Here is a 25,520-nt window from a genome sequence, read left to right as displayed (position 1 = left end):
AAGTTCCATCGTCATTATAACATCTCAGGTCACAAATCAGGTAGTGAGATAACATGCTTAAGCAGGCCTGACCTGCAGGAAAAACAGATCAAGAGTAGTATGTAGTACTACAAACTGTTCAGTTTGCTATGAGAGCAAGTAGTAAAAATCAGACAAGAGAGGAGCAGAAAAATAAGAGCAAAACCAGGGACCAGCACTGAGATGATGTCTTTAGGTTCCAAAGATTTTGCATAGAACAAAATGGGACAATGTCCTTTAAATAAGCTGATACAAAAATGTCACCGAAGCTGAAGTACCTCCTATAAGGAGACAATCCTTGTGATTCACTTTATGGAAATATTTACACTTCTACACAGTGAAAGTAAAATGTTGTCATTCTGTTCAATAATCATTCCCTCTTCACACAGGCATATATTGCTTGAAGTTGTGTGTAATGGCTAAGGCTGTTGGTTAAAAAAGCTAAGAGAAGCACACTAGCTCACAGAATTCCTGACTTGCAATATGAGTACTGAACTTTCTTTGTTTCTCTCAAATTGAATGTTGAATGAGGTGTAACCTGTAATCACCAGTAAGAAATTATTTAAATACTGAATTGGACATAACATCTAGATTGAATAACATTTTTCCCCATGTTTCCACTGGCACAATAGTCAGTTGAAACTGTGTAGGGTATCTTTAAAATATCTGTTTTTTTCTCCTTGTGAAAATATATGTAAGGAAATGAATCATTATTGATAGAAGTGGAAATAGTCTGCAATTATTTTTTCATCAATTTTTTTGATTGTTTATACTTTATTCTGTGCTAACAGTGCAATCTTCCCTTAAAATTGTGCTCCTTTGGGCATTTGCAGATTCTGTTTTTGAATTTTTTCCAGTGTTAATGACCTAATGACCCTCTCAAATCATACTACAGCATTGCTATAATGTGGCTGGAATGGAATGAGTTTGAAGCTGCCAACAGACTACGATTTAAAGAAATAACTTAATGAATAACACATTAGAATAAATATTTTGGATTCTGCATGAGATTTTCAAGATTTATGATGGGATTTGTGTCAAGAGATGTGTGCTTCCCGCTGGGTGAATCCCAGAGGAAAATGCTGAGATGTTTTGGGGGGATACTATTTTCAAAGCAAAATGTTGATCAGGATTCCCATGTATTTACCTATGTTTGAACCTGTTCAGTCCTGATTGATAAACCAGTTCACAATTTATGAATTTCTACTGATTAGATGAATGGGCTTAATCTGATGACTGTGTACTCAGACTCATGACATCAGTAAACAGTAAGGGACCTTGAAGAATCCTTTAGTGGAGATGACATGAAATGCAGTAACTTCCAAATATGGAAACAACATAGTATTAATGACAATGTAGTTGTCATGATCTCTTTCTACCTATTTATTTTTATTCTTTTTTCATTTTGATGTCATCTTAAAGAGTGTGCACAGGTAATGAAACAAGAATGACTTGACTTTCAGTGACAGCTCTGGTGGCCCTGCCTCAGCAAAGTACTTAGTATGTGCTTAAAATAAAAATAAATTTCCTAAGTGCATTGCTGAATGAGGGCCTAAGTACATTTAAAAAAAAAAAAAAAAGAATGAGAGGAGCGGAAAGAAGAAAAAAATGAGGAAGAGAAAGGAAAGGCTTCTCTTATTCATATAGTATAAGTCACACCAGCAATATGACAATTAGTTTTTTGATTAAAGGTTTATGGTATTGAAAACAGGAGGTAGAATGAAAATGCTTATAGTCTCAAGCATGTTCCACCTCCAGCCTGAAGAATATGCAACAAGTGAGGCTTGATCCCTTTGCTCATTAGTGTCTGTATTGTACAACACGTTATGCTCATCCTCTGGTCTTTATCTCCTTTATAGTACAAAGGTTGGGCTTTCATTATAAGGGCATGTATCTAAAAAAAGGTAACAAATTTTAAAAGTGATTGATGCACAGAGAGTTTCTGTGAAATGTTTATAGTTATTTGAAAAATAAATATTGGCTTCACTGTTTGCTTGGTTTTCTTAATGCAAAATTAAGTTTAAAAAATGCCAAAATGAGTTATGTGGCACTAAGACCTCTGTAGAAAAATATAAACAGACTGTTAAAACATATTTCAACTCCCTTGGCGTCATTTGTGGCCGATAAACAGTCACATATGAGTGAAAGGTTCACTGACTGTCACACATTTATGATCCGAGTCCTTTGCTGGTGCCACAGTGACCAGGATAATAGGGATCAGCATGTCTTACATGCTTTTTTTCCCCCTAAAAATCCCAGGTCATGACCTTATAAGAGCTGTGATTCACAATAATGACTTCTTTGGTTCAAATGGCATTGAGATTGGTACAAAGAGGTTTTACTTCAGTGCAACTAAGTTATAATGTTAAATAAGAGAAAACAGAACACAAATGGTGCACATACACTTGGGCCAAGTGTAGTGAGCTGTTCCAGCACTGATTTAAAATTGAAAACATATCAGCCTCTAGTATCTGATGAAAAAGAAAACTGGACACGAGACTCTGTATGGCACCAGGCATTCATTTGTCTTTTTCTAGTTAGGCTTCTACTGTTACTGAGTACCTCCTTTTTCCATGATAATAAAGGTTTATTTAAACTTTGAAGACCAACCAAACAATAAAAAGTACACTGTATTAGATAGCACAATATTTCTGTGCTCTGTTGTTCAAAGTTGTTATCTGGTTGTAGGTTTATGTAAATCAGTAGTTCTTTAGACATAGTGTATACCTCTGCTTTGTGTTTTAACTCATTTGCTGTATTGTTGCTGTGGATCAAATAATGAATAATATCACTTTTTATTATCATTACTTTAGAGGCAGGCACAACAAATTCAAGTATGTTTTCATTTGATAAGGAAAAAACCAAAACCAACAACAAACCAACAACAAAAACTTAAAGACTACTGCAACGATTTCCTCTGGAAAAATCTCGGATGATCCCTTTCCCAAATTCTCTCCAAGTCTCACAGGTAAACTTGACTTTTTGACTCATGAAAGAAGCAAACTCACAGAAAATACCATACTGCCTTGCTGGTATTATCCTGAAAATATAGTGAATCCATGCAGAAAGTGTTCTCAGAATCAGGCTCTAGAAACACTTGCCAGTAGAGCTGTTAATGATAAAAGGGGGGAAAAAAACCTTGGACTTGGGGGGCTCGGCAGTTGGTAACAGACTTCAGAGACTTTAACTACGAACATACTAGATTAAATAAGGGTCACTCTAAGAATTTCTGCATGTGTTTTTTTGCAGGCAGATGAAAGCTTGTTCTGTCAGGTCTCTGAGCAGACATGAGCTCATTCTGCCCACACTCCATCCTGGCTGGAAGCTGTACTGTCACAATAAGCATGACACTGGGCCTACTCAAGGGCAGGATATATTAGCTTGGGCTTGATGCCACATTGACAGGTCTACCAAGCTTCTCTTTAGCTCGGAAAGTGGGCAGAGAGTCAACAGCTATGTGGGCACAGACAGTTCACATCTCTTTGTTAGAAACTGTACAGAGGGGCCTCCAGTTCCCATTCTTCTTTACTTCTGAATTGTGGAGAACTTAAGTTTGAATTTTTGGCAAATGGTGAAAATTGTGGACATTTTGGAAAAGTTTCCAAGCAGCATTATGTTTTGGGTTTGTTTTTTTTTTTGTTTTTTTTTGTTTTTTTTTTTTTAATCTGGAGATATTCTCACTAATGTTAAATAAATTCATCATAATCTTGTAAACAGTAGTCAAGTTCACTGTGATGGAGATTTTGGTCACTCACAGGAAAAATATAATTTTTCTAATTGAAATCAGAGACACATCTCATTCTTTGCATCCCCATTTCAACCTTTTCTGGACTGGTATTTGGAAGGGTCAGCTTCTTCAGTTTTGATCAAGGTTATGACAAGTATAATGTTCAGGTTAAATATTTCGAGCTGGAATTTGGATCCTGAAAATGTACTCCGCTTCCCAGCATTCACAGATAATAGTGAGGAGAATGATACAATGGTGGAACCTGCATTAAAGAAACTATTCTAATACAGAGATATTTTGTAATCCTGAATTTTACTGAGATATTTCTTCTTATTCTGCATTTTACTTTTGTAGTAGTCTCTCATAGTCTTTTACTGTTTGCATCCTTAACCATATAGATTCATTGTGTTGCAATCCTAAATTGTCAACATATCAGTGATTAGCAACCTTATGAAAGTCTACATGTTCACACTGTGATGCTGTATCCATATATAATTTTTGACCTGTTCTTACACATATGCTTCGTTCACAAATTTTCACTATGCTAAAATCTACATTCTGATAATCATTATAGTTGTAGAGATCTTTAACACTTATGATGTTGTAAAAGAATTAAATAAATTTAAAGAGCAAAAAAATTATGTTGTTTTTTAAAACTCAACTGCTGATTACAAAAATTATTTAAATAACTGTTAATTTAAAATTAGTTATTGTGTTATTTAGTTTTTTATAAAAGTAAAGCCAAATATCACATCACTTATGTCCCTGTGATGGATAGCCTGAATTTAAATGCCATCTGATCTTGGAGATGTCTGGATATCCTATGCACAATAGTTTTGATATAAAAAAAATTCGTCATGGGTGGCAAATATGCAGAAGTGTCTCGGCTTCACAAGGTTCTTTTATTCAGGAACTGTTTCATGTCAAAGCCCAGCGGAAACAAAGAAACAATGTTACTGGTTTCTATACCAAATTCTACACTAATACAAACATCAGTAGGTTTAAGCTCTTTGTAAGTGCTTTGACAGAAGTAAATTAAAGAAACATAGATCTTCTTGATGTTGTTACTGGCAAAAGTGGGAGTTCTTACCTTGGGGACAGTGAGGTCCACTCACACCAGGATTTTATAAACTTTGTTAAAATACTTGTTTCACATTCTTTCTTAATACAAATATGTAGATGTGGCATAAAGCAACAAAGGCTTAAAAGAGAGCAACAGCGTGCAAGAAGAATAACAATATAGATTACTCATAAAGATAATATCAACAAGATGAGAGTAGTCATTTTACATTGGAGAACCAAAACCCGACCATTACCTTATAGAAGCCGTGAAGCTTTCTATTACATGCCCTGACATGTTCTGCCTCTCCCTGATAGCTCTGGAATCACTGGTGAAATCTCCATTGAGCTACAATATATAACAAGTAAGATCACTCCTAAGTTTCCATAGATATTTTTTCTGCTAACGCTTACATGCATTAAAGAGTTATCTCAGATTTGTGTGTCTGTGCAGTAGACCTCAGGAGGGATTTCACTATGCTGTTCTTGTTTTGCATAATATTTTTTTCACACAAGTCTACTAAGATTTTTTCTGTAGAGATCCTCACCAGGTAATAAGTAGTTGAGCTACCAGTAGTTGTTACTCTCCACTCTCCTGTAACAATTTACTGATCTGCGTGGTTACCCACCATGTAAAATTATGGTTTCTATTCACTCAGTAAGAGAAAGGTTTAAAACCGCAAAGCTTCCCTCACAACAGTACCATAACCAGCAACATGTGTCCCACTGAAAAAATTGCTCAAGATCCACTGAGCCTTGGAGGGTACAAGTGTAAATCTGCAGCAGAATTGCTTGTATAGTGTTCAGAGTTCAGGGATAGTTCTCACTCCTTCATAACATATTTACATCATTTAATCAAAGCCTGTTTAATTAAAAATGAGATATAATCTATGGAGCAGGGAGCATCATCTTGGAATTCCCTCTCCCTCCTCATTGACAAATGACCAGATACCTACACATTCACTGAGCGGCAAATTCTTCCCTGCGGAGTATCAGAGCTTCATCAGAGCCTGTTCCCCTGCAGGGCGGATTGCTTCTTTCTCTTGGGAAGCAATAACTACGGCTGGATCCTCTCTGGCAAGTGAATGCACTAAAGCAGGGTCTTTCCTTTCTTTCCTAAGACAGGACATTGTCTCCTACCCTTAGGCTGTGGGCTGTGAACTGTCAGTGGATATAAATGAATGCCTTGCTATTTTCAGAATTTCCTAATTGTTAACTCTAAGCAGCTCTCTTCTCTGTGTGTTGCCTGATTTGGCTTCTGCCTAAGTAGCTTATCTTTCCCCAGGCATGCACTGAGAATCGAGTGTCTCAGCTACAGTCTGTTTCTATGGTCCAACAGCTTTAATGTTAGCACTGAAAATCTTTATCTCACCTACCTGTATAAAACCATGTCTGATTTGTGAATAAGCACTTAAATTCATTAAATCCAGGATGATGTTTAGTAAGTTGTTACAAAACTTTTATTTTTGTTGCCTCAAATGATCAGTAGTTTGAGTTGATGTGTTTATTTTATTGTAGATAAGCTTTATGGGAAAATAAGATACTTTTGTTCTTACTCATATATTTTCTTTTTCTTAAAAAATGAATCTAGGAGCCTGGAGGAGTTGATAATGACATGCCCACTATGTCCCATAGCGATAGCTGTGGTGGAACATATTGGAAAACAAGCTTCTCTCCAGCTATGTTGTTGAAAAGCCCTGAAACACCAAAACAAAGAAAAACATATGGAGACATAAGAGCACAATCAAACTTAATTATTGGAAGTTTCTTATCAGTGGCCTACCAAAACCCCCTGGAAGGTGTGTGTTCTGCAGGTACATGAAAATGAATATAAGGATAAGAGTTATCTAGTTTTGGCGAAGGAAATATATCAACCTTCAGAAGGCAATTAAAAATTAACCATTTGAGGGAAAGGGGTAGAGAAAAGCAAGGCTGAAGATGGCAACAATTTAGAGATGGCTTGAAAGATCTAATAATGAAAATAAACTAAAAGATATCTAATTTATTGTTGAATAAGTAGATACACAAAAATGGTTAGGTCATTGTTATACGAGACATTTTCTTAGTAACTCACATTAGAGGCTTTGCTTTCCTCTCAGAAAGCAAAGCTTCTGTACAAGCAACAATGTGTGCCTTGCAAAGACTGTATACCAGTACTTTTCTAAAATCTTAAGTAAAGAATTTCCCAGAGTTTATGGAACACTTCTGGTGATTTACCTTTGTTTCTTAGATATAGGTGTAGTAAAGAGCTCTAGCATTATCTGTGACCAAAATAAAACACAAAAAGAAATGTTAGGGGCTTTTAGTGGTGTTTTTAAACAGATACTGTCTGATAAATCATATAATTTCTGGGATGATTTTGCATATATGAATTGGCATTTGACTTTCTAAGAAATAGATTTTCGTATCACCTGAAATGCAGTTCACACCTGTGACCGATTGATTTAGAAAGGTGAGGAGCTTTGTGCCCTTCAAAACATATTGCTGTAACTGAATAAGTAGATACTCTTTATCAAAAGGGCCTGAAGACCAATAGCAGGAACTACTTAAGACTAAGAAGGCTAATGATGAAAACTGCAAATACCTAACTCTTTCAGAGGACATAATACATCTTCTGTGTATGGAATTATTTGTCCTATGACACCTATAAAGAACCACATAATACAATTCCAAATTAAATTTCTCACTTTTAAATATATTTAAGTTATGAGCTAAGAACAGTAATCATAGATGCCTTTCTTCCACGTGAAATAGACAGTTCAGTGAACTATGTTAGTACAAGGTCTCATTGGTAGTTCTCTAACGATTTGTAGATTTTGGAAAATCAATTATTATCCTTCATATGGACAGATATAGTTTGGTATTGAATATCCGTTATAGCTGTGTCTGGTACAACTGTCCTTTCATGGCTGCAGCCTGTGCTCTTTCTTCACTTAGACATGGCAGTCACTAGGTTTTTCTGAGGTGCCAGTTATGAAGTTTCAGGGGGACAACAAAGAATTACATACCACTTCATGAGGACTTACTTTGCTAAAGCGAACCTGTTTTCTTGCTTCTTGAAGGGAATATAAATGAAAAATGTTTTGCTCCCCAGCCAACTTCCCACCAAAATAGGTATGTGTGTGGTTGGGGAAAGTGCTCTGCTACCGCCTAATCCTCTATCCAAGTGAGCCCTCCTCGCCCCCTCAGGAGCTGCACATCATCCCTCTTTGATCCATTCCCATCATTCTTTCTCACTATTTGCTTCCCCTTCTCTACTCAGTCACTTCTTCAGAGTATTCAGTATTCTGAATACATGCATTCTCATTATATTCCATAACATGGAAGAAGAAAACCTCTGGTCCTGCTTCAGGATAGTCACAGCTATTGCATAGTGAACTGCAAGTGAGATTTATGTAGTTAGAGGTGGGAAATGATCAACTGTGGATGGATAGTATACATAGGGCTTTATATGGATTAAGTTACATTTTATTATTCATAAACTCCATAAATATATTTGCATTAACCTTCAGTTACTCCGATAAAATGTTATATTTCATTTCTGCTTACATTTGAGATAGTGCATGGACTGCCAGTGAGCTTTAGTCAGTGATATAATGTAGCAACACTGGCTTGGTTCCAGACAGACTCTGGTTAATGGGCATAAGATTGAATCCTTGCACTTCCAGTATTTGGACTTCATGGAATATTACTGGACTGACAGTGTTCTTAAATAGAATAAAGTTATTTCAGTCAGATATTTATATATGCATAGAGTCATTAATTTTTTTTCCATATTATCCATTTTATACCATCTTTTGATGAAAAAAATATTAAATATATTTTCAAATCATGGAAAGTATGCTCAGCACAGATATCATTCTGTCTGTTAATGGGATTTTACATTGATATTTCCTCTGAAGTAGACTTGCAAATTGAATTTCAAGCTTCCAAATAAAAGTAAATTACTATGGCTTTAAATTTTTGCACCATGTCTATTTTCTGAATTATTCTGTAGTTTTCATATTTAGCAAGAAAAGTACCAGGGTCTGAGCACAGGACTGGGTCTCAGAGGATCAGTGTTTATCTTCTTGCTTTGTTACAGATTATCTATGTGTCCTCCATTGTACTTTTTCTTCCTCATTTGAGAATTGTCCCTTTGAAGGTTTACTGTGATACAAACAATGCAGAAGCAGCTAAACAGATGGCTCAGAAAAACTTATAAGTCAGGCTGATTCTATTCTATCTAAAGTGACACAAGAAGAAAATATGTTACTTATGACAAATATATCACCTAAAAGTCTGGGCAATAACAATGAACCACACCAGTGTTTAAAAATGAAGTTTTGTACATTGAGGAAAGTGACAATGGCCTGATAATGTCTTGCTGATGAAACTGCAATAGTCTGTGGAATATATTTTAAAATTAAAGATACAGAAAACCAGCTGTCCCCATAAAACTCACACTCTCAAATACTTCTTTTTACCTATTACAGCATTTTCAGTGGTACAATTCAAATTACTGTATAAAAAAATATTTTTTCTCTACTTTACAGAAGAAAAGTGAGCAATTTTTGTAAGACATTCCAGCATTAGTTCAACAATGGTGATGAGATAAACCAATAACCTCCACCTTAAAAAAAACAAAGATTAACATTACATCAAGGCCTCTGGCTCCAGGCTACCTACCTAGTTTGCCTAAGAAAACAGAGAGAAATAATACTGTTACTGAAATAAATATACAAACTCTTAGACAAGCAAGAGCTAAAAGATCCAGTACTCTGGAGACACCTTACTGTGGCCTTTCAGTACTTATAGAAGGTTTATAAGAAAGATGGGGACAGAATTTTTAGCAGGGCCTGTTGCAATAGGACAAGGGGTAATTGTTTTAAACTAAAAGAGGGTAGATTTAGACTAGATATAAAGAAATATTTTATTACAGTGAGGATGGTGACACACTGGAACAAGTTGCCCAAAGAGGTGGTAGATGTCCTGGGGGACTATCACCTCCCTGCTTCTTCTGGTCACACTATTTCTGATACAAGCCAGTATCTATGCACTCTTTTATTTTCTCCTAAAATTTCTTAATCTCTTTATCATGCTGGTTCCAATATAAAGACTGTTCTCCTTAATTTTAACTATCAAAGGTCAACCATCACCTTAACTACATGATTCACTCACAGAAGTTAGGATGCTCTCTGTCCATCATCAGTTTCACCTATACCTACAGCAATCCCAGTCCTGTTCACCTCAGCAGCACTGACATCATTTAATCATATTCCTCTATAGATAGGACCAAAGTGAATCGTTGCAGCAATGGAAAGCTTATCTAAATAAAAGAATTAATAAATACTGGAATATATTGTCATAAACAGGTGAGGGTATATTCAGCTTGACTAAGGGTTCTGAGGTACAAATAGGTCAGCCAATTAAAAACTGTATTTCTCCCATTCTCCACCCCATGCCTTGCTTGGAAGTGCTGCTCCTCTATCAATGAGGAGCAAAATCAGATCTGCATGCAGGCTGAACTTACTGCTGTTCAAATTCCGTCATCAGTATATCTGCTTTCATTAACTAATATGTGGGATTTTGCAATGTGGTGCCTAAAATCCCAACACATATCTTTTCTGTTTAATTCTGGAGGGTCTGAGGACACAGGTCTGAGAAGCAGTGTGTCATATCTGTACAGCTCTTAAGAATATCAGAAAATGTCAACAGACTATCACGAGTGGGCTATGCAAATCTGCACAGGAAAAGAGGAGAGGCTGTGTGTCTTCTGGGAGTCTCATCTTACATTTTTATAGTTCTATGAATAATTCCTTTGATTTAAGAAACACTGTGCTAAATGGGGGCTTGCAAGATTTGACTCTTACTCTGTAGAGATTTTACTTGCCACAGTGTAAGACTTGCAAAGAGATTGGCAGAGATAGTTTTCATCATATTTACAGACTCTGTGTAATCATTTTGTGTAGATAAGAAGCCTAAGGATGTTCTACGGAAATTAATCACTTACATGCTTCCGTGCTATTGAAGGTTTCACATGTGGTGCAACATTGATTTTTCCTGTTTCAGTTATCATTTATTATTATACATTTACTACTTCAGTATCCACCTTCTCATCACAACTTTCTTCTATGCAGACATCATCTGGGATAAATAGATATTATTCTGTATTCCCAGAAAGCCTTTTGGAGCTGTCTCATTTTGAAAGAGAAACAAGTATATTTTTAACGTACATGTGTTCAGCATTACTCTTTTTAATCATAGATTCTTTAGGCTAATAAAAAGTAGCAAAGAGAATACAAACAACCCAGAGAAAAAACAGAACCCTTCTGAAATCACCAACTGGGAGTTATCCAGACTGAATTGAACCTTGTATAATGTTGGGGCTGGATTTTGGAAAAGCAGCATGGAAATGATTCTCCATATTTTTTCAGACATGTTTTATCACTTCATGGTACTTTTTTTTTTTTTTTTTTTTAAAAAAAAAAGCTATATTCAAATGTGAGATCTGGAACCTTAATTATTCTTCATGTTTTCCAAATGTACAAGGTACTGCCATAGCACAAATGAAAGATGTTCTACTTCTTGAGCTTTTCCTTTCATTTCAATAACCTTTCTCTATTTCAGATCTCCTCGATCTACTGCCCATACCAGCTTGGAAAATTTCTCTTTGCTGGTTATAATTTCTTAGTGAACCTGTATCATATGAAAAGAATGTAGAGTGCAGCCAGCCTACAATTACTTATGTTTGTAAACAGTGTTGAAGAAACAATATTTAATGTTGCTAGAAAAGCAGAAAATCCTAACAGTTTCCAAAATAAGAGAGTATTGAGTTTGTCTAGTAAAATTGTTTCATGATTCACATATGAACAGCAACTAAGATTTTGAAAAGGTATGGTATGCTGTTCTGTGTTTGAGGTATTGAAACCAAATATGACAAATGCCTGACAACTGTGAAGGAAATGCACTGGGAACAGGAGGTTGGGAACTGTGGTTTTCAACTTCAGAGGAATCATCTAAGTTCTTAATGGCAGCTCCTCAGATAAAAAGAAAACAGCATTCTCTAAAGGGTGGCCAGCTGTTTAGGACTCAATAATCAGGCTTTTATTTGGCCTGCCTTCTGGAGTTGCTTCTATCACAGATAGTGATGCTGGCAAGCAAAATAGTTTTTATATCATAGGATGCATTCTTGTAATAATTGCTAAAAAAGCCCAACATAATTTTGGTTTGCAAAATGTCTGTTGGACATATATCTGTCTGGACTAGGCACTAGTGCATTTGTCAAGCATGAAAAAAATTTAGATTTACATGTGGCTTACACTTCATTATTTCTAGAACTGTCACCATGTTACTTGGTTATTTTCTTTTAATATGCAGATATGTTTGAGTTAAAATAATTGAGGAATTCATCTGACACCCAAAGGGCCAACAGAGATGGACAGAGCCTTTTTATTTCTTCATGTTTCCTTCTCTGTTTACTCCAGAATAATGTGAATGGAACTGATTCCCACTCCCTAGACAGAGGAACCTGTACTGTAAAAAGGCCACATGGAGAGCACATTCTGGCCTTTAATTGGTCTATAGAGTAGGACAGGAACCAAAACTGCAGTCATTAGTTGCAAGCCAAATTCCTTCTGATTTTTCTGGAAAAGTGACTCGAACATGGATAGCAGAATTTATCCCTATTACTCAACATCATACTTTTTGAGGCCTGTACTCTCTTTCTGATTTAATGTCTATACTTTTGAAATACATCTCTTTTGTTTTTCTTGTTCAGCAAGTTTTCACAATTGCTTCTGTGTTCAGAAAATATGTTTTATATTGCCAAAAGATCTCCCTTTCTTCTAATGAAAATGGGTTTCCTTTCCTTTCCTAAATATTCCCCTGTTCATAGAGACATCCTGGAGACCTAGACTGTTTCAGGATGGTTTTCTAGGGCTACTTTACTGTCCATCCACATACTAAATTTAATCTATTTAAGAAATCTCCAAATGCCTGTGTTATCAGCTAAAGCAGAGAAACAAATCCTATGCTCCAGTCCTTTAAAGTCTCTTTCTTTGAGGCAAAGTTTAACACAGATAACAAAGGACATATCAACATTTGAATAAACTTTAAATCTTGGGCTAGGGCTTGCACTTTAGCCTTCAAAGTTAGTAGCACACCACTATGTGTGTTTGTCTGGTTAGACTTTCTTCCCCAACAAGCTGACATGGATTTGCTCGGTGTGTAATGGAAAAAGTCCCCGGTCTGTGGGATGCCACAGTTGTGTTCAGGAATTGTCTGAGGAAGTGCTACTTGGATCAGGTTTAAACTGTGCCAGAAAAAAGGCAATCAACTCAATATACACAGGCAACTGTACATGTTTTCTTAAGCCTGTGTCCTGGTCCTGGTTGGTGGTCAGCATTTGAGGAAGTCTTAGGTCACAGTCCCCAGCAGAGTTCCCAGACTGTTGCAGGAACAATGGTGCAGCCTTTCCCCAAAACTCCTTGCCTCTTCTACTCTGAGCTCATTACATGGATTTATGATGGGCAGAAATCCCTTAAGCATTTCCAAGTTGCTCTGCTATCTTACTTCAAATACAGTCTAGCATTTTGATACAAAACAAGAAATTCTCTTGCTATTTTGCCACAAATGAACTCTGAAAATAAATCCTCCCTTAACATAAGCTTTAATATAGGTTAAATTTTCAACATCCTTCCAATTCCTCAACAATACATGTTGTCCCTATTCACTACAGAATAAATGTGATTAAAAGATACTGGTTTAGTTACCAAACTCAGCCATCTTAATTCACTCTCTGACTAATACTCCTGCCATCTTCTCTGTGTTTCATTGTAATTTTTCAAGTCACATGTAACTCTGTCCTTTGACATTTTTCCTCACTTGTCAAGTATTTGTCCCGCCTTTTCTTACATTTTTGAATACCATTTTCTACTAATGTTTAAGGACCCACATTTTCCACTTTTACACAGCTGTTTTTATGTCTTGTATAAATACTTCTAGCCTCTGTTTTGAGACATTTCCTTCACTTGTAAGTACTCTTTGCCTAAGAGCACCTCAGAATGGGTGCTTCACCTTCCCAAATCTGGGGAAACCACATGCCACAGGCAGTGACAGGCATGGCATTGGTGGAGGCAATGGAGGACAGAGCTGTCCTTTGTATGCCATGGAACAGTCCTTGCTTTACGCAGGAGCTAAACTCATATAGATTGCTTCTAAATGTAGCTTTTGCACTTCTACACTATGCAGTAGTGCCCTCTAACAAACCCCAGAACACAGGGGCACTACATTGTGTCCCACCTGGGCAGAGTCCCGTCAGCAGAAAGACCAAATTGCTCTCACCTCCATTTCTCTGGAGCCCCAAGAGGAAGGGATGGAGGTGATCAGCATTTCTGAGAATTGGGTTACTTGAATTTAAAAATCTGAATGCCAACGTACTTTCACATGTTATGACTTGAATGTTTGGTTTTACATTTGTTTCTCTCCGAAGTCTTATGCTAACTAGATGTGCTGTAATAAATAATTTAGGATATTTTTCTGTGTTTCATTTTCTTTCTCCAGCATTGTACGGTCTGTTCAGATGAAGCAATGATTTTTAAAACTTTTAAATTAAACCACATAGGTCATCCATATTACTTGTGTCTCCAAGGTTATTTTCATTTTTTAATAAGCAGATTTAAGTTTCTTACTTTTTTATTAAAAAAAGAGGAAAATATTATTGAAAAAATATCTTTTTAGAACTATAATAAATGCTGCATACTACATGTTATTGCTACTGATGAATGAAGGCTATCTAGTACCAGACACTTGTTTTTGTGTTTTATCTCCTCACAATAAGATCCAGCATTCTGTTTTTCCTCTTAATTTGCACTGAATTTTTTAACAGAATTTTTGATCTTTTCTTTCCATGTCCATTGCTTCAGACTTATGCTTCCAAGGTAGAAATCCTTCAAGCTGTAATGAAGAATCCATACCCTTTTGCTATTCAATCAGTTTTGAGTTCTGATGGTCTCAGATACACTAAAAAGTTATATGACCTTTAGCAATTCTACCAGCCAGCATGATTAATAGATCATCCCTTGTTCTCAGATATGTTAGGTTTACTTTAACCTTCCATCACTGAGAAATCAGATTTCTGTTTTATTTTTTACTCTCTTTATTCACTTTCAGTGAAAAACAGAATCATAGTCTTGTCCTTTCTCATACTTAACAAGCAAACAATGAACAATATTTATCACTCAGCAGAGTCAAAAGAATTTCAAAAGATTCTTACCTGTAATTCTGCTTTTCATTTCCTATGTGAAATCTGTCATACTGTGAATATGCCCGGTTTCCTTCCCAGTCCATTAATTCAATTCTCAGAGAATATTGCCTCTGACTTGTTATTGCAAAGATAAATTCATTTCCCAGCCAATGTTCACCTGATGGGCTACCAAAACCCTAGAAAAAAGTTGGCAAAATAACTAGATGTAATTATTGTAATTGGTAGAAATGGTAGAAACTTTATACAGTAATAAAACCATCATTATATTTTACCTATACTTTTAATTACTGTTCATATTGTTCTGTGCTCCAGCGTGACTGTCTATAAAATGAGTCTACTAATACATACCATATAGAGTGCCGTGCAGTTCAACTGATATTTGAAAGGACAGTTGAGATTATCAGTTGAAAAACACTTTCCAATTACAAGATACTAAGAATATGATGCCTTATTTCCACATGTCTCAATGGGAACACTGGACACAGAAATATTCTATAATAACACAGTCATCATTAAAACAGTTAAGTCAAAAATGGAACTCTGCTATACACTATAAAAAGCTAAGAAGAGTTTAAATTAGCCTAGATTAAATTAGCTATGGATGATACCTCATGTCTTAATCTCTAAAGAAGAATGGACTGTTCCTTTGCTGTCAAGTGTCTGTCACAACTGAAGAAGGGAGGTTTTTAGTTTAAAATCTTTTTCTGTGTATGAGCTGCTGGACAGGACTGTGTCTGTGAGTGATCCTCTGTTGTAACATTTACTTCATTCTTGGTCCACTAAAGCTCTTATTAACTAAGATTTTGGCTACTAAAATGTTATTATTTTCTTACCCTGCTGAGTTGAAATAAGATATCTATATATGTTTTGATGCTTTGAAATCTTTAACTTCAAGAGTTAGGAGTATTCCTATTGGCTATCCAAAGCACAGGAGAGGGTACACTAACTTTATTTTCTAAGAATGAAAAATAAACAGCAGTAGAATATTTAAGGTACCTAACTCTCCTCACATTTCATATATTCAGATGATCTTATTTCCAGTTAAACAAACTATACTATTTTCAAACATGGAAAAATAATAATAAAACAAAAAAGTATAACCAGTTTTCAAAATGTATGCCTGACCTATATTTTTGTGCATCTTCCATGTTTTAAATTTGTCTAAATTTTAGTGAATATTTTACTACATTAAATTTAAGGTTTTATTTAATGTAATTAAATTACTTTACTATATATTAAAATTATTTTTCTTTATAAACTATTAGTTCTTACCTAAAACCTCTTAGTTCCTTTTTAGTTCTCTTTAAACAATAAAAAGTATTTTAAACTGTAATCCTTACTTGTGAAGAACTATTTCGACATGACTATGCTTATTTGTATTTCTTAAAATAGAAAAAATGGGAACTGGAAATCTCCTGATTTACTCACAGTGATGTGCTGGGAGTGTTTTAGAAGACCCCTGTGAAAATCCTGATCCAATTAAATGAAAGTTTGGATGATTTTCCTGCCTGTGATACAAATTCACCCTCTGTTACTAAGCTATGACTGCCAGATCCAGGAAAGAAATAAAAAATAAAACAATCCTGGTTTTGGGATAGATTAGATTGTATCCAGTCTCAAATATATCCTTTATTATTCATTATAGGACGTTAACTTTACCTCTGCACTCCCCATCATGGTATTTAACAGACAACATTTGCTCTCAGTTTAAGATCATGAATTAAACCATGTGATATGCCATTGATTGAGTCCATGTAATTTTCAGGAAGCATATATTTTTTGAAGGATGGTAAAAGTGAGAGACTTCCTTGGGACTAGAAGCTACATAATGGGAAATGTGTCTGTGAGACACATTGGCAAGAAATTGATTCTCTCTATATGACGTTTCAGTCGCTCCTAATGTGAGATGGAAACACTGAAAGCACAGCCCCCTCTCTCCTCTGTTCTTTATTGCATTGCCCTGGCTCTAGCCCTGACTAGTTGGGTCTACTGAGGATGAAATCCTGCCTTCCCAGAGGCCATGCAGCAGCTGAATGAAGCTGCAGCACAGCTAATGCTTCACTCAGGCAATGCTTAAGTATACCACATGCAAACTTCTAAAGAAAATAAATTTTAAAAATTGAGAAGCTTGAAAGTTTATGGTTGGATAAAAAAATATAAAATGGAGAAGTTTTTTGTTGTTCCTACAGGGAATTACATTAGAAAGCACTCTATTGATAAGTAATTTTTGTTTTAACTAGCCTACCTAAGCAGATACTCACTGCTCACTGATACTAGAGGTTGAGAAGACATGCCACGTTTGGCTACACTGAGTTGAGTACATTAGTTTATATTTCAGATAAGGATGTCTGTCTTTTGGCTTGTAGACCATCAAGTGATACCCATGGACAAAGTGTTTAGTCTGCAAGAATTGAAATTCAGTAGTCTGTGGTAAGTCTCATAGAAGACAAACTGAAATATGTGAGGAAACTGTTAGTTGGCTTTTCCCTTCCTGCACTTTATTTTATCATATTCTCTTTCTCAAGTAGATTATTTACCACATAAATGCCAGTAAATACTGGTTACAGCTAATACTAGTGATATCTTGCTTTGATGATATCAGTCTTCCAGTGTGAGCTTTTTCTCCTCAAGCTTTCCCATGATGATGCTTCTGTATTTGTCACCTACTGCTTTGATCACATATTTGGCTTCATACGTATTTCCTAAACACAAAAGCTTGTAGGCTTTCTTACCTACATAAACCCTGTTTACAGCTGACATACCCTTCTGTAATTTTCAGGTTTTTAGCTGTTTCTTTGATCCTTTCCATCTCCTTACCTTGTCTCTTGGCCCTATGACTGCCACACATGGTCTCCCCTCTTATAGCAACTTTGGCAGTGTCACACCAGAGGAGTCAGTGGTTTGTCTCTGACATCCTTTTTCACCACTGGTAATTGCCACTTGTCTCAGAGGAAAGGAATATATGCTCTGCAGTGACCACCTAACAGGCAGTTTGTCTTTCTAAAATCCAGAAGGCAGAAGTTGGAGCATAGGTATTTATATACTAGCCAAAGTATGTTTCTTTGTAGTCTACGTTTCTTACAGAAGATATATTTTTCTTATCGGCTGTCTTCCTTTAAAAGATGATTTTCATGAAATCCTTTCTCCCTTTTTCCCAGTGCTGGCAAGTTGAGGGGACTCCCCTTTGAACTGTGGCTTTATTGAATTATATTTGTCTTATCTTATTTAGATTACAGCCTATTCAGGATGTAATACATGTGGCTTTTTTAACATTATGTGTTCCCATATGTGTTCTATATAAACTCCAGGCACCATATATAATTATTCTGAAATAATAATAATTTTTCTTCTTCACATTTACACTTCCTTCTCCCTTTTCACACATGTTATTACACTAAGATGAAAATCTATCACTAAGTGGTTTGCTCTCCTGACCAGAGGAAATGAAGTTGCAGCAAAAGGGAACAGAAGGAATATAAAAAGGAATATAAAAATTATGAGGAAAGCCACCACATTAGTTACAAAAAACTGAATCCTATTGTAAGGAGCTACAGTACTGAAACTCAGACTAGAAATGCCTAGACTAAGAATGATTTTTTTTTTTCTTGTCAGGAGCAACACCTTTTTAAACAAACTCCTTGCTCTTATGAAAAGAAAACCAAGAATGTAAGTGAAATGTAAAACATATCTCTGAAGTAAGGAATGTTCCTAAGAAGAAGTAGTATGTTTTATTAAACACCTAATATGGCTGGAAAAATAAATAAACAAACAAATAGGCACTAAAAGCTTTCATAGATCTAAAACAAGCAGTACATTTCTGCTAAGCACAGAGTTGGGAACAATATCTTCAAGTATAACGTTATTATGCTAAACTCAACTGTTTCCAACCTGTATTTAGTCTGCAGTTTATTGCCTCTATTTCAGACCTGAAGAAAGACTTGAATGTTTGCTGGCTTTTTCAGATACTTTGGCTGACTTTATAACTACAAGCTTTCCATGTTTATATCTTACTTAGACTGTCACTGCTACAAGAACACTACTACCTTGACAAGATATATAAGCTTTTGTGTGCAGAAAAGAATGATACATTATTAGCCAAAAATTCTGAAAAACATGATTTAGCTTTTCATCTCCATTCTCAACCCCGAGTCTGGCAAAGCAAATTATTGTGCTGGTTTCTTTTTATTTGCCTTCAAGATCATCAGCCTTCAAAGTACATTTCAGAATTTTATCTTCAAATACAAATTCTTGGGTTTTTTCTTCAGCCAGAAATGTTAAAGAAACAAGCTTGTGCAATTGTTATGCCCACCTGTCTTTTATTTTTGTGCAATACTTTTTGAACACTTTTGAGATTGGGATAGAAATCACACAAACTTGAGGTTCAACAAGGTTTCAGAACTGGTATCTGGGATGATTTGCTGCTAGGATAAATGCTGAAGCAGATGCTCAGCAGTTGCCTATTCCAACTGCCTATCATCAGGTGCAGACCAGCCAGCCAAGCCTCGGAGGACCCTTAGACTTATGGGAGAGGTTTGAGGGACATAAATGAAGATCACCAGCTATTGCCACAGAGAATCTCAGAAAATAATATTAAGATTCAGGACATTATTAGTAACAAGAATTGGACTTCTAGGCAGGACACAGGGCAAAAATCCACAGAAAAGCTGACCTCATTAATTTTTCTGTTCATGAGACAAATCAGTAATGAAAATTGAGTAATGAAATTGAAGCATTTTAGTTAGTGGAACATTTATGTTTATACTGCTGCTCAAATCTGTGTGGTCACAAGTGATATGATGCCTTCAATCTTGCCTAAGACCATGATCATATATGGACAAGAAGTTTGGTTTTGAGAATGTCTTAGGGCATTCTCAACATAAGAGTTAAATCTTAAAAGTTAACATTAGGAGTCACCTATTCCACAACCACAGCTGTCATTCAATGTGTTTGTTTCCCAGCACATATATACTCTGTCAACATACTCATTGTTTTTTGTTTGCATATTGCTATAGCAAATACTTCCAAAATTATTTGTGTTAAAGTTTTGTACTTAAACTCAAGGAAGTACATGAGGTGATCCAAGTCATCCTCAGCTATCAATCTACTAAGAAAAGGAACATCTGTATTTCATGAATGTGTTTGTAGTTAACTAGATTTTAAGTCCCTCTGAAACCCAGTGAATTGGAAGCACTGTTCCAAAATTGCATTTTAAATGTCTAAAAGACTCTATTTTGTCATTAGCTTTCTACATTTTGTTCATTATGTTTCCAAGTAGAGAGATTAATTCTTTAAACTTTATTTTATTCCAAAAATATTCATTTTGCATTTCCCTTGAAATTTGCATAACATTTTGGGATGACTGGAAAATCAGAGGCTTTAAATTCCCAAGGGTGCTTAATGTAATAGGGAAAGTTCAGAAATTTCCAAAAGTTTTCAGAGTTCTACATTTTCCTCATTAACACTCTATGGAAGTTGGGAGAATATAGCAGGGAAATATACTTACATTATCATAATATACTTTCTTAACTTAACTAGCCACAGATAGAATACACAAATCTTTGTACTGACCTAGCATAGATTATATTAATATTTCATGTTACTGTTCACAAATGGAAAACATTTATATTTTTGCTGCTGAAAATTTCATTAAGATCATATTTTGGAAAAGTTTGATCTGAAATAAAAATTTTAAAAGACATAAAAATCACAACAGATTAGTAAAATAGGATTTTTTATCAAGGAATAATCTGGTGAGTTTTGTCTTAGATTTAGAATAGATTGTTCTTGCAGACATGATAACACCTGTTTTCAGAGTAAGGAAATGACACAATATTGAACCTACTCAGTTTTAATCCCATTTAGGTATTAGGATGAAGCAAAGGAGTTTTCTGGTTCTTTATGCCTACAACTATGTAGTAAATTGTGTAAATTCTGACATAGTGCCCAAATTTTATGTAAAAAAAAAAAAAAGTAAAAACAGTAACTTATTGTTCTTTTGTATGCATTAAAGTACTTAGAAGTAGGAATCACAGACAGAAGTACATGATTTTATAATATTTACTCTAGATGACATCCAGGTTCTACATCAGTTCATTTCCAATTGCATGGTGATTAACAGAGTCAAATCTACTAAAGCAGTCATGAGTACAAAGAAACAGAATTTAATACTCGTTTTAAAAATGACCTTAAGAATTTACAAAGTTGATACTTATTCAAAAATAATAAGTAGGGTGCAAAAGAGTTTTATTAGCTTTGGCAAAATCTGTGGGGGTATTCTGCTTGAATCATGTTACTCTAAGTTCCTTAAACAATTATCTCTCTTACTTTATTTATTTTGTCTGATAATGCTCATAGGAAGCTTTGACTTTTTATAGACAAAACAAAATTGAAACCAGACACAGTGGATATATCCTATGGGTTCATCTCCTGTCAGACAATTCACTGAATAAAGCAGATAATAATTCAGTGTTTTACAGCAGCAGTGTCTTCCCAAAAGCGATAAAGAATACTCAGCTTCTTTTGCCTTAGCTGAGAATGTAGAATGGATTTTGTTTAAGATGATGGTTTTCAAAAAGATCAGTACACCTCTTCATTTCCATCACACTGAACTATTCATTGCATTATTTGAAATTAAGATGTGGCCTATAAAAATTATTTCAGTTTCCTCAGAGAACAAATATGTTAACATCAGCTTAACAGAATATGGGAAAATAATGCTAAATATTCAGAATTATTTCTATGAAATACTAACAAATGTTTGGTGGCAAGTTTTAAAAATATGTTTAGATTGAAGCCAGAGGTACCTTCTCAATGGACTAAATCAAAACCTAAGTTATTGTTAATTTAAATAAAGAACTAAATATCTGTATAATCATTCCAACTTTGAAAAGTGTATCTCAAATTCTTGTTCAGCAATTTGAGATTTCTTGTTCAGCAATTTTAACAAAAAAGTCTGTTACACTTCATTCTAGACCATTCTATATTAGTAGACATATAGTTAGGTTCACTTTTTCCCTTTTCATTGTCAAACACACACAGCATTAGTAGTAGCAGATTTCTGATCAGGGAGAATTCACAGTGACAAAATCCAGGTCTGAGGTGCAAACCTTACACAAATGTTACTCTGGCTAGGCAATGGGCTCCACACAGATGTTTCCTACAGTGACCCATATACAACAACCAGTGCACTTTCTTTAGGCCTGGATTTCAATCTAATTTTCCTACTGTTTAACTAAAAACAGGAGAGCATTTCCTACTGAGACAAATTACACTGAGAGCCTCCTTCCCAAGCCACCTTTTCTGTTCTAGGACGAGTGGATCCTGAGAATATACAGACATTTAGTAAGGCTCCTAGGAAGTGCATCCCAGGGAGTTGGGTATGGTTTGTAGAAAAGAAAATTCAACTTTTGTGCGCTAAGGAAGAAGAATTGGGAGCTTAAGAGTACTTTCTGGTTTGTTCCTTGCAAAGAAATAAATTGTAGGGTTTAGGCCTAAAAATTCAAAATTTAAAAAAAAAAAATCTAAAAAAAAGGAAAAAAAATACTTTTGTTTCACTTCAGGCAAAAGGAAGAACTTTTTGTGGTAGGACTTAATTATCTTTTATTTTCAAAAGATGCTGATTCATCCCAAATGACAAAGATGCACATGACCAGTAGCATAGATGCTACAAGGAAGACATACAGCCAAACCACCTGTATGTGAGTTTAAGCAGGGACATGAATCTCAGACCCATAATATGCCTAAATACCCCAAGCATCAAGCTTATGGGTTGCTCTATTCTCTCTTTCTTGTGTTCAACTGCTACACTAAGTAACTGAACAAGAACAGAAGATGACTGACACAAGAGTCAAAATGTCATAGTGCTAATTTGACATATAAGCCCCAAAGTGACGGGCTGCTCCAGTGAGTCCCAAATGGAACAGATCAGGCAGGAGATGCTCCTCCCTGAAGAGAAAGTTGTTCCATGATGTGAGCACACAACTATCATTTGGGAGGAACCCTGCTACAACTTTTCTAAAGGTTCAAATCACTAATTTAAAAAACAACCTCTCAAAATCTCACCTGGGTCTTGTAAGATAATGTTTATATCTTTTAGTTAGAAAGTTTCTTTAGTAACATCAGTCTTTCTCATGGTGCTCTGCTACAGGTTATTAGCATAATTAAGCTAAATCATGATATCATTGCATAAAATTAATTAAATTTTACATGTAAGGAATACCTTACATGATTATATTAATATCCTTTGGAAGACCATATGAGTCTTATCAGTATACATTAATGATGTTAAATTGAAGCAGAGTAGGCACAAGTAAATAGCCATTTGTTAACACAACACTTGAAACTGATGTTATCCAGTAACGTTTGCACAGGGAAGACTGTGCTGAGTAAAACACATTTAAAACACAACTGTGCTCCAACAAAAAACTGTGCAATTTTACATCCAAAAATATTCCCCAAAATAAAGAAGATGCTTCCATGTGCAGTAACATCTTCTCTGGTGCCCAGTCTAGTGTCCAAAGTGAAACAAATATTGCTTCAGTTTTGATTAGATTATACTACTGAAACGCACCACTGTAGATTAAGCCTTGGTAAGGACTAGAAGAGTTTCATGAGCATATTTTCATAAAACTGAATATGGTCTGTCATCACTTTGATATAATGTCTATCTCCACTGGACATGCTGGATTTAGATCTTAGGAGAAGCAGAGAACATGTTGGTTCTTTTTATAACACTGATGAAAGTGACAATTATCAGAGTAACAGTTGCAGTCAGAGTGACTTTTTATTAAACTAGTGTGACATGTCATTCTTTATCACAGAAGGGTAGGTCTCCATGAAAGGCATTACTCACACAATATCTTAATTACACATTCTGGTCACCAAAAATCATTTCCTTAGATCCAAATTACTTGGTAAATATCTAAAAGAAACAAATTACTTCCATGTCATCTATCCCAGTCCCTTGAAGTAAATTATTTTTTTCAGATGTAAGCAACTTATGACTTTGAAGTATACTATCAGTAGAAATGTATTTGTGACTATATGTTACAAAATTACTCATGTCTGAAGTATGCCTTTTTTTTACCCTCTTATTCATAACTCATTCTCATAGGTTTATTCATGCAATATAATAATTCAATACCACCACCACTCCCAAACTATCTTATTTATTTACAGTACAGAAGCAACACGACTTCTATCTTTTCCAAGAACATTAATTCCCTAGTTTTTGCCTTTTTCACAGGTCCATCCTGTCCTCACATCCTTCATTTTTGCAGGAAGGATCATGCTGATATTTCAAGGCACTTTATAAAATTCTTCATGCTACTGGCAGGGAAAGAACATGAAGTTGTTTCTGCAGAAAAAAATATGGGACGTACCTCCAGCTAGCTATTTAGCTGGATGAATGTAGTATAGATAGTGTTATGAAGGCTCTCCTCCTTCCACAAAACTTTCTGTATTCCTTTCCTATTCCCAGGTTATCTTCAGAATGCCTCCCCATGTTCTTTGAACGAACAATTCCTTCCTTCAGAACTTTTTCATTAAATCACAATGAGAATGAGAAGCTGTGTTCTGAGCAGCCCCTACTGCTCTGCTTAGAAGAAGAAAGTAAACTAGAATAACCCATATGTTAACAGTAAAACCTTCTCAGCTCTGAAAACAAGGCAGCCCTGTGCAAACCACCATTTGAGAATGGCCCACTACACCCAACTGCTTGGGCATTATTTGTGGAATATTTGAGTCAGATCAAAACTCCACTAAAATTTAGTGATTGAAAATCTTGTGTCACAAGACTGCATTCACACACAGGCTATGGCTCTGTTCAATGTGCTAGTACAGGTATGGCCTACGAACAGAGAAAGAAGGAACTGAGTCAAATAGCAGTAGGATCCTCATCCACTGGATCCCTCCTGTGCAAAACAGGGAAACACGAAAACTCTTATTGGAAGGAAAACGCAGGTTCTTAGTATAAAATTCAACTAACTAATTATCATGACCAGTTGTATATCTTTGCCCCTGGGGGTCCTTCATAGATGAACTATTTGGGGGTAATAATAGCAAAGATGAGATCAATCAGCAATCATACTTTTAAGGTTTACATATCTGACCATACATACATTAAATGTAATATTTTGTTGCTTTGTATTTCTTCAAGTTACTGTTTATGACCAAAAAAGAGATAACTTGAATAGAGCTCAAGCCAAAATCAATGAAGAAAACCTCTTACTGTCATAAAGGCCACAGGCCTTTTGGTATCTAAGAATCTCTAGCTAGCATGTGTATGTAGATTTTCCACATGGCTATAAAGGTTTCCTAATTTTAAATTCCTGTCAAAATTACAAATCACTATCTGAAAACCTGAGGAGTGTTTTAATTCCTGTGAACAACAGCAACATCTTTCTAAATCTCCCTAAGAGAATTTACGTGAAGTTAGTTTCAATGGTCTTTTCAGTATTTGACATCTTGTGA

The 25,520-nt window shown here is 35.4% G+C and overlaps 1 protein-coding gene across 5 annotated transcripts in view; it reads right to left on the bottom strand.

The window, feature by feature from the left end:
* The window catches only part of ANGPT1 (angiopoietin 1), a 166,308-nt gene that overhangs the window by 22,002 nt on the left and 118,786 nt on the right, over positions 1-25,520 (bottom strand). For all 5 annotated transcript variants that reach the window (XM_074897615.1, XM_074897617.1, XM_074897613.1 and 2 more), the window contains one exon: positions 15,060-15,226. In XM_074897615.1, coding sequence (XP_074753716.1) covers positions 15,060-15,226 — 167 coding nt within the window. The remainder of the gene's footprint in view (positions 1-15,059; positions 15,227-25,520) is intronic.

The sequence above is a fragment of the Athene noctua genome, chromosome 2, assembly GCF_965140245.1.
Source record: "Athene noctua chromosome 2, bAthNoc1.hap1.1, whole genome shotgun sequence".
NCBI lineage: Eukaryota > Metazoa > Chordata > Aves > Strigiformes > Strigidae > Athene > Athene noctua.
The sequence above is the reverse complement of the archived record's forward strand: the minus strand, read 5'-3'. Positions and strand labels throughout refer to the sequence as shown.